The sequence below is a fragment of the Prionailurus viverrinus genome, chromosome B1 (genome assembly GCF_022837055.1).
Source record: "Prionailurus viverrinus isolate Anna chromosome B1, UM_Priviv_1.0, whole genome shotgun sequence".
In the NCBI taxonomy this organism is placed as follows: Eukaryota; Metazoa; Chordata; class Mammalia; order Carnivora; family Felidae; genus Prionailurus; species Prionailurus viverrinus.
Genome location: NC_062564.1, coordinates 166057664 through 166076770, shown reverse-complemented (window position 1 = coordinate 166076770; position 19107 = coordinate 166057664). Strand labels below are relative to the sequence as shown.

The following is a 19107-nucleotide window of genomic DNA, read 5'->3' as shown; positions in this document are numbered from 1 at the left end:
TCATGCTTGTGCTCTCTCTAGCTCTTTCTCAAAATAAATAAATAAACATTAAAAAACAAAAGAAAAGTCACTTGAAAATCACTTGGAGAAAAAAAAAGAAACAGGAAAATCATTTGAAAAGACACTCCACAGAACATACGAAAATATTTGCAAATAATATATCTGATAATGGGCTTGTATCCAGAGTGGATGAAGAATTCTTACAATTCAACAATTTATTTTATTTTTGTATTATTTTTTTTAATGTTTATTCATTTTTGAGAGACAGAGAGAGAGACAGAGCATGAGTGGGGAAGGGGCAGAGAGAGAAGGAGACACAGAATCCGAAGCAGGCTCCAGGCTCCGAGCTGTCAGCACAGAGCCTGACACAGGGCTCGAACTCACAAACCGGGAGATCATGACCTGAGCCGAAGTCAGGTGCTCAACCCACTGAGCCACCCAGGCACCCCTAATTCAACAATTTAAAGACAAATTACCTAGTTTTAAAATGGACCTCATATTTGAAAATATATTTCTAAAAAGACATACAAATGGCTAACAAGCTCATGAAATGTTGAATTAACTCCATAATTAGTCATTAGCAACATGTAAAACAAAACCACAATGAGATATCACTTCCTACCCACCAGGATGGTTACAATCAAAAAGGATAAAAAGTGTTGGTGAAGATGCAGAGAAACTGGAACCCTTCTACACTGCTGGTGAGACTGGCATTTCCTCAAAATGTTAAACAGTTATTACTAGTCACAGCAATTCTACTCCAAGATACATACCCAAGGGAATTGAAAACATATACTCACATAAAACTTGCACATGAAAGTCTACTGTAGCATCATCATTCATAATAAACAAAAAGTAGAAACAACCTAAATGTTCCTCAATTAATGTATGGGTTAAAAAAAAATAGTATAATCGGGTGCCTGGGTGGCTCAGACGGTTAAGCGCCGGACTTCGGTTCAGGTCATGATCTCACAGATTGTGGGTTCAAGCCCCGTGTCAGGCTCTGTGCTGACAGCTCAGAGCCTGGAACCTGCTTCGGGTTCTGTGTCTCCCCCTCTCTGCCTTTCCCCCACTTGCCCTCTGTCTCTCTCTGTCTCTCAAAAATAAATAAAAGCTAAAAAAAATGTTTAAATAGTATGTTCATACAAAGTAATAGTAATTGACAATAAAAATGCATGAAGTACTGATACATACTGCAACATGGATAAACCTTGAAAACTGCCAAATGAAGGCAGCAAATCACCAGAGGTCCCATATCGTCTGATTCCATTTATGCGAAATGGCCAAAATAGGCAAATCCATAGAATCAGAAAGTAGATTAGTGGTTTCCAGGGAGTAGGAGAGGAGAAAATGGCACTACTGATAATGGGTATGGGGTTTCTTTTTTGGGTGATAAAAATATTTTGGAATTAGATGGCTGTGATGGTTGCACAACTCTCCAAGTATACAAAAAAACAGTTAATTATACATGTTAGAGAGTGAATGTTATGGCATATGCATTATATATCACTAAATATTATGTTTTTAACATAATATAGAGAAAATCGTATCATCTCACAAGTGTAGAAAATGCATTTGATAAAATTCAAAAACTACTCATGATTTTTTTTTTTTTTAGGTTTATTTATTTTTGACAGAGACAGAGTGCGAGCATGAGCTGGGGAGGGGCAGAGAGAGAGGGAGACACAGAATCCGAAGCAGGCTCCAGGCTCTAAGCTGTCAGCACAGAGCCCGATGCAGGGCTTGAACCCATGAACTGTGAGATCATGACCTGGGCCGAAGTTGGACGCTTAACTGACAGAGCTACCCAGGTGCCCCGTGATTTAAAATTAAAAAAAAAACCTTAGCAAACCAAAAATAGAAAGGACTTCCTTAATCTGACACAGATATCCATAAAGTCTTCCTGCAAACAATATAATTAAAGGTAAAATATTGAAACCCTTCTCTGACAGAGGAAAAACAGAAAGCACGATTAGAAAGGAGAAAATAAACTGCCATTTGTAGATGACATAATGTGTACTTAGAAAATCCAAATGAGAGTTATAAAAATCCATATGTGATTTATTTCTACACAAACAGAAAAAAAATTTTTTTGAGTTTCTATTTACAATGACATCAAAAATATCAAATACCCATGAATAAATCTAAGGGAAGATGTGTAATATCTTTCTGGTTGAAATTACCAAACATTTTTGACAAAATTTAAGGAGTAAATCATTAAAATACTTAATTAAAGATTACCATAGTATATCATTTTGATGGTTTGGAGGCCTCAGTGTTGTAAAGCAATTCTCCCCAGTTTGATTTATGGATTTAATACAATCCCAATTCAAAACAAAACAAAAGAAAACAAAAGGCATTTGTGGCAACTGCAAGGTGATTTGAAAATTTACATAAAATGGAAGGGCCAAGAATAGGCAAACCATCTTTAAGAAGAAAAAGGCTGAAAGACTTATACTATTAAAGACTTATTATAAAATTACAGTGGTCCAGACAGAGTGGTATTGGCTTAATTCTATGTCAAATGGAGGGTCTAGATATATATGTACATATAATCAATCACTTGACTGATAACAAAGGTGACATGACAGTGCAGAGGGGAAAGACAGTACTCCAAATAAATAAAGGGCAGTGGGGTCAATTAAATATATGTGCAGGAAAAAAAAAGTTAATCCATAGCTCACACCATACACAAAAATTAGTTCCAGAATATTTTAGGTATAAACGTTAACACTGAAACAATAAAGCTCCAAGAAGAAAACATGGGGGGTGGGGTGGGGGAAAGCTTCTATGTTTTGATGTAGGCAAAGATGTCTTATATAAGATATCAAAAATGAATCACAAAATAAAGGGTTGATAATATGGACCCATTAAAATTACAACCTTCTATTCCACAATAGACACTAATAAGAAAAGCAAGCCAACCAAGTGGGAGATAGTCACAATACATATTCCCAAGAGTTGACATATCCAGAATGCATAATGAAATGAAAATCAAGAACAAAAAGGGAGACTTCCCAGTCAAAGAATGGACAAAATACTTGGACAGACACTTCACAAAAAGGAATATTCACACAACTAAAAGTTTCAGAAAAATCAATCTAACTCATCAGGAAAATGCAACTTAAAACCACAAAAGATCACAGCACCATGAGAATTGCTAAAATGAAAAAGACAGCAACAAGTGCTGGGGAGGATTTGGGGCAACTGCAACTTTTAAACATAGCTGGTAGGAGGATGAATGGGTACAACCACTTTAAAAAACTCTGCTGAATAAACATATGAGCATGTTCAAAGACATGTACAAGAATAGTCATGGCTCCACTATTCATAATAGCTAGAAACAACTCAAACATCTATCAACAACTGAATAGAAAAAATATATTGGGATATAACCATATATTAGAATACTATACAACAATGAGAATGAAGGAACCATGAGGTGAAAACATAACGAATCTCTCAAACATAATGTTGAGCAAATGAAGCTAGATACAAAAGGAGTCCATCCTGCTCAATTCCAGTGACATGAATCTCAAAAGTAGGCAAGCCTATCTAAGATGGCAGAAGTCACCTTAGATTGCTTCTCTTAGAAGAGAGGTTTCTTTTGGGTTTCTTTCAGACGACTGAAAGGGGGCTTGAGAGATTTTTCTGGGATGCTGGACCTTTTGTGATTTGCTTCTTCCACTTACCTAATATTTTCAAGGTTAATCCGTGTTGTAGCATGTATCAGTACTTCGTGCATTTTTACTGTCAATTACTATTCCGCTGTATGAATATACTATTTTTTTTAAATCCATACATTAGTTGAAGAACATTTGGGTTGTTTCCACTTTTTGGTTACCATAAACAATGCCACTTATGAACATTTATGTATAAGTTTGGTGTGATCTATTTCTTTAAATTTTTTTTTCAACGTTTATTTATTTTTGGGACAGAGAGAGACAGAGCATGAACGGGGGAGGGGCAGAGAGAGAGGGAGACACAGAATCGGAAACAGGCTCCAGGCTCTGAGCCATCAGCCCAGAGCCCGACGCCGGGCTCGAACTCACGGACCACGAGATCGTGACCTGGCTGAAGTCGGACGCTTAACCGACTGCGCCACCCAGGCGCCCCGGTGTGATCTATTTCTTAATCTGGGTGCTGCTTATAAGGATCTGATCACTTTCATAAAATGTATTGAAGTATATATTATTTGTATATGTGCTTGTATGAATAGCATTTTTCAATAAAATTTTGTTTAATGAAATGAAACACAGACACCTACATTGCTTTCCTTTCTCCTGTTGTGGTGAGAAGCAAATCCTGCTGACGTTGCTGCTTTCGTTTTGGACTCTAAACTGGGAGCATGTGAGGAAATCCGGCCAGGAGGCATTCACCATCCCTAGGACTGATTCACAGCCCTCTTTTGCAGCCTCACAGAAGGACCTACAGGGCAGGAGTCCATGACTAGAAGGAAAGAAAAGATGAAAATTAATGTTTTTATAGACTACTTCCTGAAATAACAATGAAATTAAAGAAAAGCTGGCCGCCAGTGCTGAGACATCATCTGAATCTATATTTAGTGTAGTCAACAATTTAAATTTCCACATTAAGTCCTAAAACAAGGATTTCAGCCACCCTATTATCATGATTCTAGGGACAGGAAGCTAGTTCCATAACATATCAGCTCACTATCTCTTGTAGAAGTATTTATCCCAAATGATTTTTTTCCCTCAATTTCGTGTGCTGAAGTAAAACTGTCAAAAAAAAAAAAAGGAGCTCTAGTTAATCTCAAATGGAGTAAATTAACATAGAAATGAAGGTCCCCAAATTGGAAAAGCAGAAGTAGGTCACAAAATAGGTTAATCTCATTTCTTCATCTTCCCTTTGAGAAATTAAAAGTATCTTTGAGAGGCAGACAGAAAGCTGTGCCTTAACCTCCACAGCCTCCCCAGAAAAAAAAGCAGAGACAAGTGGAAACTCAGTTATTTGTCTACAGTAAGAAACTATTTATCTTCGGTTTTTAAAGTTTTTTATCTTCTCAGATTTCTCTTTTATCTTTGGCAAAACAGAAAAATGCAAACAACTGTCTGCTGTTGGTAAGGGTAATGATGCTCTGGGAGCCTGTCTCTACTCAACCGCCAGGCAATCGAACACTTCTGGATCAGAATGCTACAACACGAAGGCCAGGGACTTGTTCCCTTCCAGACACAGGTGGCGTTTCCTACTTTGCAGCAATAAAATGTATCTATCTCTCACCCTGGCTGGTGATCGGGCTAAGCCATTTCAAGTGGTTTCAAGGAAACTGGGGAAAAAAATATACATGTCAGTCAAGGCAAAGCACACACTGTGACAACCTTAAACAATATCTGGTTCAAACCCTTATTGGAGATGGGCCTAAGAAGATTCTGGGACACGCTCAAGAGCACAATCTTCTTAATGGCAGAAGCGGGAAGAGAATCCAGGTGTTTGAAATTTCAGTTCATGCTCTATCTACTCTTCCATATTGTCTATTCCCACATAAGGATGGAATAATTCAGCTTTAAAAATCCTTTGATGAAACAAGAACATTAAAATTCCCCATTGATACTTCTATGGATTGCAGAAACATGTACCAGCCACTGATAGAGTGATAGAGTCTGATAGAATCTATAAAAGAATCTCGGGAGAGAGATCTTATTATATATAAAAACATGGGGGCGCCTGGGTGGCTCAGTCAGTTGAGTGTCCGACTGTTGATTTTTGGCTCAGGTCATGACATCACGGTTGGTTCGTGAGTTCAAGACCTATTTTGGATTCTGTGCTAACAGCACGGAGCCTACTTGGGATTCTCCCTCTCTCTCTGACCCTCCCTTGCTCAAACTCTCTCTGTCTCCCCCCAAATAAATAAACTTTAAAAAGAACAACAAAAGTATGGAAACGGGGTCCTCAACAATTACACTCAAATGCAAATGCTTTTGGCCTTCGTCTCAGGAATTTGTCTTAAAACTGAGTATCTTTTAGGGGTGCCTGGGTGGCTCAGTCGGTTAAACCTCCGACTTCAGCTCAGGTCGCGATCTCACGGTCCGTGAGTTCGAGCGCCGCGTCGGGCTCTGGGCTGATGGCTCAGAGCCTGGAGCCTGCTTCCAATTCTGTGTCTCCCTCTCTCTCTGCCCCTCCCCCGTTCATGCTCTGTCTCTCTCTGTCTCAAAAATAAATAAACGTTAAAAAAAATTAAAAAAAAACCTGAGTATCTTTTAGAATCCTGATCTCCATATAATTATCTACCTACATTAAAATGTAACTAAATTTATTAATGAAGATGCAGAAAGAGAGGTTTTGCATTTGAAAGATTAGGTTTGGGACATAAAATTATGAATCGGTTCAGGCAAGTTTCTTGGTATAAAGAAGACACTTGACTGCCATCGTGATGTTTATAGGACTTGAGAAAGCATCACTTAAATAGCATTTTAAAATCATATTCCAGAGAAGTTAGAGACTGTATTTTCTCAAATAAAACCGAAGGACATGGTTGAGGAAATCTGGAAAACACAGAATTCTTATGCGATTCCTTTGCGACACTTTGCTAGGTTCTGTTCTAAGTGCTTCATGTGCATTAACTCATTCATTTCTCATTATGGCCCCAAATATACAAATAAAAAAGTTGAAGCACAGGACAAATAAGAAGACACTTGCCCAAGATCACTGAGGTAGTGAGTGTCAGAGCCAAGATTCAGACCCAGGCAGATTGATCCCAGGACACGCTCAGTCAAACTCTATTTATGTGAGTCTATACTTCAAGAACGCATGTTCCAAAAGCACCACTCAAGGTTAGTTCAAAACTTGATACAGGCTCCAGACCACCACAATAAAGAGAAGTCACAACAAAGCAAATCAACTGCATTTTTTGGTTTCCCATTGCATTTATAAAAGTTATGTTAACACTACACTATAGTCTATTCAGTGTGCAATAGCATCATGTCTAAAAAAGTGGTGTCCATACCTTAATTAAAAAAATACTTTATTGCTAAAAAATGCTACTCATCATCTGAGCTTTCAGCGAGTTATAATCTTTCTGCTGGGGTGCAGGGTCTTGCTGCTGACTCATCAGGACCCTGGGGTACAGGGTCCTGCTGCTGGGGTGCAGGTGGTGGTTGCTGAAGGTCGGGGTGGCTGTAGCAATTTCTTAATATAAGACAACAATGAAGTTTGCCTCATCCACGGATTCTTCCTTTCATGAACAATTCCTCTGTAGCACATGATGCTGTGTGATAGCATCTTACCCACAGTAGAACTTTCAAAATTGGAATCAATCTTCTCAAACCTTGCTGCTGCTTTATAAACTAAGCTTATGTAGTATTCTAAATTCTTGTTGTCATTTCAATAATTTTCGCAGCATCTTCCCAGGAGTAGATTCCAACTCCAGATACCACTTTCTTTGCTCATCCATAAGAAGCAGCCCATCATCTGTTCATGTTTTGTCCTGAGATTGCGGTAATTCGGTCACATCGTCAGGCCCCACTTGTCGTTCTAGTTCTCTTACTATTTCCACCACATTTGCAGTGACTTCCTCCACTCAAGTCCTGAACCCCTCCCTGTTATCCATGAGGCTCGGAATCAACTTCTTCCAAGCTCCTCTTAATGTTAATATTTTGGCCACTTCCCACGAATCACAAATGTCTTTAAGGCATTTGAATGGTTAATCCGATCCAGAAGGTTTTGATTTACTCTTCCCGGATCCATCAAAGGAATCACTATCTATGGCAGCTATAGCCTTACAAAACACATTTCTTAAATAGTAAAGACTTCAAAATTAAAATTACTCCTTGACCCATGGGCTACAGAATGGATGCTGTGTTAACAGGCATGAAAACAACATTAACCTCATGGTTCACCTCCATCAGAGCTCTTGGGTGACTAGGTGCATTGTCAATGAGCAGCAATATTTTGAAAGATTTTTTTTTTCTGAGCAGTAGATCTAGCTTAAAATATTCAGTAAATCATGGTTGTAAACAGATGTGCTATTATCCAGGCTTTGCGTTCCATCTATAGAGCACAAGTAGAGTAGATTTGGCATAATTCATAAGGGCTCTAGAGATTTTGGAAGAGTGTAGAAACACTGGCTTCCATTTCAAGTCAACCACTGCCTTAGCCCCTTATAGAGTCAGCCTGTTCTTTGAAGTTTTGAAGCCAGGCCTTGACTTCTCCTCTCTAACTATGAAAGCCCTAGGTGGCATTTTCTTCCAATAGAAGGCTGTTTCATTTATGCTGAAAATCTGTTGTTTAGTGCAGCCACCTTCATTAAGTACCTAACCTAGATCTCTGGGTAACTTGCTGCAGCTTCTACGTCAGCACTTGCTGCCTCCCCTTGCACCTTTATGTTCTAGAGATGGCTTCTTTTCTTAAACCTCATGAACCAACTTCTGCTAGCCTCGCCCTTTTCTTTTGCAGCTTTTCCACTTCTCTCAGCCTTCACAGAATTGAAGAGAGTTAGGGCCTTGCTCTGGATGAGGCTTTGGCTCACGGGAATGTTGTGGCTGGTTTGATCTTCTATCCAGACCTCTCAAACTTTCTCCCTATCAGCAACAAGGCTGTTTAGCTTTCTTATCATTCATGTGTTCACTGGAGTGGCACTTTTAATTTCCTTAGCACTTTTCCTTTGCATTCACAATTTGGGTGTTTCGCACAAGAGGCCTAGCTTTCGGCCTCTCTTCGCTTTTGATACACCTTCCTCACTGAGCTCAATCATTTCTAGCTTTTGATTTCACGTGAGACACGTGGCTCTTCCTTTCACTTGAACACTTACAGGTCATTGTAGGGTTATTCATGGGCCTGATTTTAATATTGTTGCATCTCATGGAAAAGGGAGAACTGAGGAGAGGGAGAGAGACAGGGGAATGGCCAGCTTGTGGAGCAGTCAGAACCCACACAACACTTACTAAGTTCGTTCTCTTATATGGGTGTGGCTCATGACCCTCGAAAACAAATACAATAGTACATCAAAGATCACTGATCACAGATCATCATAACAAATATAGTAACAATAAAAAAATGTGAAATACTTCAAGAATTACCAAATGTGACATAGAGACATGAAGTGAGCAAATGCTGTTGGAAAAATGGCGCTGATAGACTTGCTCGACACAGAGTTGCCACAAATCTCCAATTTGCAAAACATGAAACATCTGTGAAGCACAATAATGGAAAGTGCAATTAAACAAGGTATGCTTGTATACACTTTCAGTGGACCAGCCGTATACACGGGGTTGGGCTCTCCCTTCACTCCACAAACTCCTAGTTAACTTGCAATGAATCGGTATTTGCCCAAGGGGCTAAGGAGCACAAAGGAAGGGTAAAGTGATTTCTCTTTCTTTTCCAGGTGTGAGACAGCCCCCAGTCATGGTACAAGCCAGGCTTGTCTTCAGCATTCTTTCTTTGCCTTCTAGTTCCTGACCTTCCCAGTTTCTGACATGATCCTGGCCACCCTCACTCCAGCGTCCCACTTAGATAACCGCCCCCCCCCCCCAGACCATTACTCACTCTTAAACATTTCCTTCCCTTCCTACAATCAAAACTACATTCCTCAAATGATCAGATCCCAATTAGGCTGCCAAAGAAGAAAAGAGATGAAAATAGTACAGAGTAATTCATAATAACCGAGGGACACTTAACCTTCCCAAGGTTTTTGCATCATTAGAAGATGGTTGGAGCAAAGGAATCGCTAGTTGATGGAATGCCAGGTGCCATTTACCAGGGAAACATTCATCCAATAGAGTGGGGTGGGGGAGATCCATGCAAAGCTGTCGAACACGCAGAGCCCAATTCTCTCGAGAGGTTCACGGACTTTTCCTCACTTTTGAGCCCACGTATTTTTGGATGACTCAACATCTATTCTCAGAATCTTGTAGAAGAGCATTAAAATTTCACGCAAGCACCTAGCAGATTGTTTTCATGTTCTAAAGCTGAGTCTTACCTCAGATAAGACCGTTACGGACTCTGATCAAGATCGTTTTCTGTAGGAAAGCATACGTCTACCATTCTAAAACTTCCACACAGCCACTCCTCACTGTCTGATCCTGGGCCAACAATTCACTCACACGAAGACTCACACTTTCCTCATTCGAAAAGTGAGGGGTTTGGATGGGCTGGTTTCTCACGGTCCTTTTCCTACTAACATTCTATAAATCAAAATTCATTCTTTAACACAATACTTCTCAGAGGAGCAGTGCTAAACCTACCAGCTTTGCTAAATTTCGAAAGGTAACAGACATTTTTTTTTTTTCCTTAAGATTTGTTCTGGGAATATATAGAGACATTAAAATACCATTAGGCCTTCCATTCTAAAAATAGGACTTAAGAAAAATGTCCAGAGTGTTTCCAAATAGCTCTCTTAAGAGGGGTAACCGACAGAGACCTGTTAGAGCAGGACATGTGAATGGTGATGAGTATTTATAACAAGCAGCCCTTTTAAACAGGGAGCAAAACGAGGAGCCATTTGTTCTTGCTTTGCACAAAATCCAACTGCCTACGAGGGCTTGAAGTATTTGGCTTTTCATCACATGGAACAGTGTGGTGAGACAGGCCACACTATTTTGGATTAGGAGTGTCTATACCCAAGCAGTAAGCAGACTGACATCTGAAAACAGTGCACCGCACAGGCGAAGAGTCAGATTTGGCTATGAGAATACTATTTTAGCACAGGCGATTATTTTAAATTGATGTGGGAAGTGCATTTGGTGTTGTGCCCAAGTCCCTAACACATTTCAACTAAAGTTCAAGCAGAAAACCTGTTGCATCACCTCTGTAACTATTTGTTGAAACAAAGACATATAAAGAAATACATAAATAATTCCACTATATAATGATAGTGAAGCTTTTATTTTCACGAGCAGGGACATTCTAAAATAATTTACCTAAAAAATGGGAGATTTTACCAATATAATTTTTAGTGAACTTATCTACCAGAATTGTTAGCTTTATTTACAGTTTTTTTTTTTTTTTTTTTACTGTGCCCTTTAACCAACATCTCATGTCTCCCCAAATCTGTGCATGTTATTTGCAAAAAAAAAAAAAAAAAAAAAAGTTCTGATAAAGAGATAAATTTTAAAGTTCCTGAACAAGGTCACAAAGTAAGCTTACATAGCTATGGGTTTTAAATTTGACAAATCATTTATTTTTTCAATTTCTTTACTTTGGCCTACTTTTTGACTTACAGACAAGTTATAGGAATATTACAAAAAGTTTCCATATATCCTTCATCCAGCCTCCCCCAAGGCAAACATCTTATATAACTACAGTATAACCATCAGAACCAGAAAATTAATATTGGTACAATACCTTTAACGAAGAACTCTATTCCAATCTTCCCAAGACCTCCATTCGGGATCTCACACTGCATTTTGTTGCCACTTTTTATTTTTGGCAAAGAAACCAACCTTTCAATATATTAGAAGAGCTTAGGATTTAAAACTCTTTTACCATTTAAAAAAAAAAAAAGAGTCTCTCTGTGACAGGCAGACTCTAAGATGGTCCCTAATGATCCTCACCTCCTGTTATTCATGCCTGTTGAAGTCCCTCTCTCTCCTTGAGACTCCTTACAACCAATACAAGGTAATGGGATGTCATTCCATCATTATGATACATAAGATTATGACTTCTCTATTGCTAGCACACTCTTCCTTATTGGATTTGGTGAAGCAAGTTGCCATATTGGGGGGCTCATGTGACAAGAACTTAACAGTGACCTCTGGGGGTGCCTGGGTGGCTCAGCCGGTTGAGCATGCGACTTCAGCTCAGGTTGTGATCTCATGGTTCGTGGGTTCGAGCCCCACGTTGGACCCTGTGCTGACAGTTCAGGACCTGCAGCCTGCTTCTGATTCTGTCTCCCTCTCTCTCTGCTCCTCCCCCACTCATGCTCTGTCTCTCTCTCAAAAATAAATAAACATTAAAAAAAAAATTTAAGAGTGACCTCTGGTCAACAGCCAGCTAGAAATAGGTCATCAGTCCAATAACTCTTGAGGAACTGAAATTCTTCCAATTGTATGATTCAAATAAGACCCCAGCCCTGGCCAATACCTTGATTGTACCCATATGACAGACCCTAAAGCAGAGGATCCAGGTAAGTCATTCCCAGGTTACAGACACCAGAAACTGTGAGATAATAGATGTGTAATGTTTTCTTTCTTTCTTCTTTCTTTCTTTCTTTCTTTCTTTCTGCTGTATTATTAAGTATAAAGATTTCTTTTTTCCAGTAGATTTTATTTTATTTTTTAAATTTATATGCCAATTAGTTAGCATATAGTGCAACAATGATTTCAGGAGTAGATTCCTTAATGCCCCTTACCCATTTAGCCCATCCCCCCTCCCACAACCCCTTCAGTAACCCTCTGTTTGTTCTCCATATTTAAGAGTCTCTTATGTTTGTCCCCTTCCTTGTTTTTATATTATTTTTGCTTCCCTTCCCTTCCCTTATGTTCATCAGTTCTGTCTTAGAGTCTTCATATGGTTGAAGTCCTATGATATTTGTCTTTCTCTGACTAATTTCACTTAGCATAATACCCTCCAGTTCCATCCACATAGTCGCAAATGGCAAGATTTCATTCTTTTTGATTGCTGAGTAATACTCCATTGTGTATATATATATATATATATATATACACACATACATATATACACGTATATATGTGTATCTATACACGTGTATATATATGCGTATATATACACGTGTATGTATATGCATATATATATACACGTGTATATATATATACACGTGTATGTATATACGTGTATATATATATATACACGTGTATGTATACATGTGTATATATATATATATACACGTGTATGTAAATGCATATATATATACACGTGTATATATACACGTATATATGTGTGTGTGTGTATACACACACACACACACACACACACACACACACATATATATATATATACACACACATACCACATCTTCTTTATCCATTCATCCATCGATGGACATTTAGGTCCTTTCCATACTTTGGCTATTGTTGATAGTGCTGCTATAAACATGGGGGTGCATGTGTCCCTTCGAAACAGCACATCTGTATTCCATGGATAGCTGCCTAGTAGTGCAATTGCTGGGTTGTAGGGTAGTTCTATTTTTAGTTTTTTGAGGAACCTCCATACTGTTTTCCAGAGTGGCTGCACCAGCTTGCATTCCCACCAACAGTGCAAAAGAGATCCTCTTTCTCCGCGTCCTTGCCAACATCTGTTGTTGCCTGAGTTGTGAATGTAAGCCATTCTGACAGGTGTGAGGTGGTATCTCATGGTGGTTTTGATTTGTATTTCCCTGATGATGAGTGATGTTGAGCATTTTTTCATGTGTCGGTTGGCCATCTGGAAGTCTTCTCTGGAGAAGTGTCTATTCATGTCTTTTGCCCATTTCTTCACGGGATTATTTGTTTTTTGGGTGTTGAGTTTGATAAGTTCTTTATAGATTTTGGATACTAACCCTTCATCTGATATGTCATTTGCAAATATCTTCTCCCATTCTGTCGGTTGCCTTTTAGTTTTACTGATTGTTTCCTTTGTCGTGCAGAAGCTTTGTATTATGATGAGGTCCTAATAGTTCATTTTTTGCTTTTGTTTCCCTTGCCTCCGGAGACGTGTTGAGTAATAAGTTGCTGCGGCCAAGATCAAAGAGGTTTGTGCCTGCTGTATCCTCAAGGATTTTGATGGCTTCCTGTCTTACATTGAGGTCTTTCAAACATTTTGAGTTTGTTATTGTGTATGGTGTAAGAAAGTGGTCCAGGTTCATTCTTCTGCATGTCGCTGTCCAGTTTTCCCAGCACCACTTGCTGAAGAGACTGTCTTTATTCCATTGGATATTCTTTCCTGCTGTCAAACATTAGTTGGCCATAGGTTTGTGGGTCCATTTCTGGGTTCTCTATTCTGTTCCATTGATCAGAGTGTCTATTTTTGTGCCATAAAGTATGAAGATTTCTAATTACACCACCTAGAGACAATTTTATCCAGTGCTCTGTTTGGCTGCCAGTCTCTTGTCTCTCTCTTCAACAATGGTGAGGTGGATGTACTTTCCACAGGGAAGAGAAATCCATGGTTTATTGCCTTTGCTAATAACAAAAATGTTGGACACAGCCGTGTGGCAAAGCTGTTGCCATTGGCAAATCAGGATGTTTCTCTCTGTTGGTGATCACACCAACTCTTCCCAGGTTAGCACCCTCTGGTCACCATACATAGATTACCAGTGTCAAACTTGATGAAAGCAGTCATCTTTCCAGTCTCCAGTTTCTGAATGGTCATTCACCTTGAGGAGGGGATTAGGATAACAGATGATGCAAGCATCATGGGTCATCGGATGAGGGATTCCTTTTGTCCCCACAAAACACGCTTCTCACTTTGCATAACCTACATGTGGCTTCCTCAGGTATAATCCAATGAACAGCAAAGCGACTCTTGGTGGCACCCTTGTCTCACATCAGAAGAGAAATAATGGGGAATGTCAGGGTATTTTTTGGTCACATTGGTCTGAAGGTCTTTAAAACCAAGGAGAATTTAGACAGAAATTCTCCCCAGCCTTTGTCAATGCTGATGACATCCATAAAAACATCAGGGGAGGTTATATCAGTTCAGACCTTGCCATCAATCTTCATAAAACACTACGTACAGATATTCTTTACTTCATCTCCTGTTAGGGCATACTTAAGTCTGTTCCTTAGGAAAATAATAAGAGGGAGACATTCTCTCATTTTATGGGGACTAGTAGATGGGCGAGGGGCAAACATACCGGTCAGTTTATCCAGCATCCAAAGCTTTGGAGCTGCTACACGCTTTCAATGCTTCTTGGGACCATGAGCCATGGCTGTGCTAGGCATGAAAAGAGTTCGATGTGCGTTGTTTTAAGCTGCTACATTTGTGGTAATTTGTTATGCAGTAGTATGTAAATAATATACTTTTCTTTGATATATCGCTTGGTCAGAGACTGCTACTGAGTTAGATGTGCCACTCATTGATGAGACTCATACAGTCATTTTTGAAAACCATATTCCTAAATTTTCTGTTAGGGTGAGCTATTCCGTCAACAATGCTCACAGAGTCCTCGTCACAGGCAGCTCCCAGAGCTGCAGACCTTAGCATGAAAAGAATGTTAATGCTGGAAATGTCTTACAAGATAATTGGCTCCTATTTCCTCCTTTTACATTGTGAGGAACATGAAAACTAAAAAAAAAAGAGTTCTCATAGTCAGATAGTATGACTCCAGCCAGGGCTCCAAAATGCATCACCTAGCTGGTCTCTTCTCACAGACGTGAGCCACAGGTAAGTAACATAGGAGTAAACCTACAAATGACACAGGAGCATGATTTCATCACCACTGCTGGAAAACACAAAACAACAGATGGCTTGTTCTCTCTTTGATGAACCAACCACATCAGCTTCCTATGCCAGCACATTCTGTTGGCTTCAAGAGACCTCATAAGAGGTATGGCTTAGATGGGGTATGACAGAGGTAGGAAAGAGGTTTCCTTGGTTCCCAGCTTCACTAGCTATGGAGATGGAAAAGTGCACAAGAGAATGTTTTATGTCATTGTCCCACATCAGAGGAGAAATAATGGGAAATGTCAGGATGTTTTTTGGTCACATTGGTCTGAAGCGCTTTAAAAACAAAGACCATGTCTGTCTTATTTTTCCTTTGAAATAGCCACGGTTCCAGAGGGAAAGCAAGTAGGATCACTGCAGAGCGTTTAGTGAAAGAGCCACTTAACAAAGGCGCTGGCAGGGTTTAGAAAAATCAACAAGGGGTAGTACAGTATGCTGAGACAGGTTACTGTTAGCATCCCAGTCTTAAGGAACAAGGGAAGGAGCAGTCATTGGAACCTAGAGAAAGCCATATGGAGAAGGCTTCCTGTACCAGCCACAGATTCTCGTGGTGGAATGCAAGCCAACCACGCAATCTGGCAAAGAAAGAAGTACGGGATTACTACACACCCTGACTCTTCCCATATGCTGATGTCCTGTTGGTGGCTCCCGCTGGCTGAGCCCCACAGCAAGGGAGAAAGTAGCATGATTGAAAGCCCCCTGGGGACAAGAGTGAAGTGGAGGATGGTGGCAAGTGGACATCGAGAAGCAAATGAGAGGGGAGCGCCAGGGTGGCTCAGTCTGTTAAGTGTCCAACTCTTGATTTTGGCTCAGGTCATAATCTCAAGGTTCATGAGATTGAGTCCTGCTTCAGGCTCTGTGCTGACAGCATGGAGCCTGCTTGGGACTTTCTCTCCTACACGTGCTCTCTCTGCAAATAAATAAGTAAACTTAAAAAAACAAAAAAAAGAAGTGGTAAATGAGAAATAGCCAGCATGCTGCCGTGTGCCCTGTATCTAGTGGGAGCTCGGCAAGGGATAAAACACAATGTGGGGTGTGATTAGATTGTTAAACTATTATTAGCTTGAAATCTGGGGGTATTTATACCACAGAAATCAGCCAGTGCCACGAATGATTGTTTTGTTTCGTTTTTTGGTTCAGGGAGCCAGTTTACTAGCAAACCACTAGATGAAAATATCAATCATGTCATCTCTTACAGAAGAGAAAATGCTCTTATCTCCTCTGAAAGGAAAAGTACTATCATGCACTTCTCGAACCAGGTAAAGACATTACGCCAATATTAACTCACTATCCACTAACACCCCCCCCCCCACCACCACCACAGCCACGACTTCTCCCTTGATATACATGGTTTTCTTGGTGGTAATACTGTCCACCTAAGTCTGCAAGCCCAAAAGCCTTTGCCTCACCCTCAACCTCACCGTTCATATGCAACTAATCACTACATGCTATTAATTCTACTTCTTAAAATTCCCTAAAATATGTTTGTTCTCTCCCCACTTTATATCCTAGCAAAATTGAACTAGTTGTAGTTCCCCTAATATATCCTAGATCTAGACAGTTGCTGTACCTGAAACGTCTTCTTTTTCTACCTTGTCCACATGGCGAACTTCTATTTATCCTGCAAAACCAATTCAGCCGTTGCTTCCTCCCTGGGAGAAGCCTTCTCTAACAATGCAGGATGGAAAGAGGGCTTCCTTTGTCTGTCTGTAACCCCCACACTTTGTGAACTGATCGCATTGTACAATTTGATTGTTTTCATGTCTGGTCCCCTATTATGCTGAGTTCCTTGAAGGCAGAACTGTATTTTATTCATTTCCACATCCCCAACATCAAACTATGCACCTGGCACATTGTAGGTGCCAACAAATGCTTGCTAAAGGCATAAATAAATTGGAAACACCAACAGATGTCCAGGTCTCCCTCATCTCCTAGATTCTCATATCCTCACAGATCTCAGTGAAGTTCTCCTAAACAAGGCTCTGCTTAAAATTACACATCTTGGGGTGCCTGGGTGGCGCAGTCGGTTAAGCGTCCGACTTCAGCCAGGTCACGATCTTGCGGTCCGTGAGTTCAAGCCCCGCGTCGGGCTCTGGGCTGATGGCTCAGAGCCTGGAGCCTGTTTCCGATTCTGTGTCTCCCTCTCTCTCTGCCCCTCCCCCGTTCATGCTCTGTCTCTCTCTGTCCCAAAAATAAATAAAAACGTTGAAAAAAAATTAAAAAAAAAAAAAATTACACATCTTGCCACCAAAGCCCATTCTCCCAAAGCTCTCCAATTCCTTGCTGGATTTTTTTTCCATCGCACTTTTCACTATGTGATATACTACTATCTATTTATTTATTTAGTTTTTTTTATTATCTATTTATTTGCTTATTGCTTATTTCCCTTCACTGTAATAAAAGTCCCGCGAGGTCAAGGATCTATTTTGTTTGCGGCTATATACCCAGTATGTACAGTCAGCAAATATTTTTTGAAAAAACAAATGAGTCACATGCAGGGGATAATTTAGTGTCCTGCTTGGAATAAAGCTGTCAGTACCAAAGTTGGGAGCAAACCATAACTACCTAACTCCCAACTACAGATTATACAAGAACTCATGCCGGTCTTGCTCATATGATTTCCTCCCCATTAGGTCAGCAAATTTTACACGTGCTGTTCAATCTCGAAATAATTCTCGTGTAAGAGGAAAACGCTCTTAAAATGTTAATAAAATTGCTAAGGATGAAAACTCTACAGATTAAGTGTCTTGTTAATATGCCAGCAGTAGGGGGTCACCCTTAAAATAGAAGAACAAGGAAATACTAACAGATAAACACAGCTTGAATTAAGATAAGTGTGAATAATGTAAAACCACACAACCACCCCTGAAAGGGAATATAAAATTCCACTCAACTTCTAACTGACAGGATCCTGATTCTCATTAATACTTGGCATATTTACCAGGGCCCATGGAATAGAGGATTAACGAATCACACAAGAAACTTGCAATTGTTAAATTATTTTTGCAGCTGTTTTGATTTTTGTACATCATGAAATGACGCCTTACATATGGATCTTCAAATGAATTGAATCAAAAAGATTAAATCTAAATTCTAGTCACAGCCACGTAATACCAATGAGCTTTTGAGGAGAAGAGTAAACAAATGATTCCACAGAGCTTCATAAAATATGTGTGCTTGAGACACCATCAGTGATGTGACAGGACACAATCACAAGGAGCCGAGCTATCATGGCCGGATTGTCTAGCTTTATGTCTTTGTAAAATAAAAATAATATGAGTTATTCGACTATATCTCACCCACATTTGGGGCCATTTTGGCTCATAAAATGGAAGCTTACTTACCATTTAATCTTTTATGTCTAATGCTGAAAAGCAGACAACATCAACTGTGTTGCCTGAAGTTGAAAAGCAAACAGACACAATTGACCATCTGAACAGCCATGTAGTCAACACTGGTATGGCTGAAAAGACTGCTGCTTCCAAGTTAGTTGGTACAATCAGGGAAGCAAGTGGCAAATGGCTTTCAAGATATTTACTTGGTAATAGCAACAAAGTTTATTTATTTGACTACTGACCTATATAAAATTTTAAAATTATAATTATTAAAAAATGTCAATCTGTAATATTTCCATTTATTCCCAAATGTGACATAATAGAGTTCTTGGGACATAGAAAAAATCTTTAATAAAATAAATTAGCAGTATGTAATTACTTTCCACTTAGAAAAAATTAATACAATAAGCTTATGCTGACTTTATATAATTTATGA

At 39.5% G+C, this 19107-nt stretch overlaps 1 protein-coding gene and 1 pseudogene across 11 annotated transcripts in view; both read right to left on the bottom strand.

Moving 5' to 3' along the window:
• Nucleotides 1-19107, bottom strand: part of CORIN (corin, serine peptidase) — a 259284-nt gene that overhangs the window by 154528 nt on the left and 85649 nt on the right. For all 11 annotated transcript variants that reach the window (XM_047857503.1, XM_047857505.1, XM_047857506.1 and 8 more), the window contains one exon: nt 4268-4449. In XM_047857503.1, the coding sequence (XP_047713459.1) occupies nt 4268-4449 (182 nt within the window). The remainder of the gene's footprint in view (nt 1-4267; nt 4450-19107) is intronic.
• LOC125164668 (40S ribosomal protein S4, X isoform-like) lies at nt 13962-14819 on the bottom strand (annotated as a pseudogene).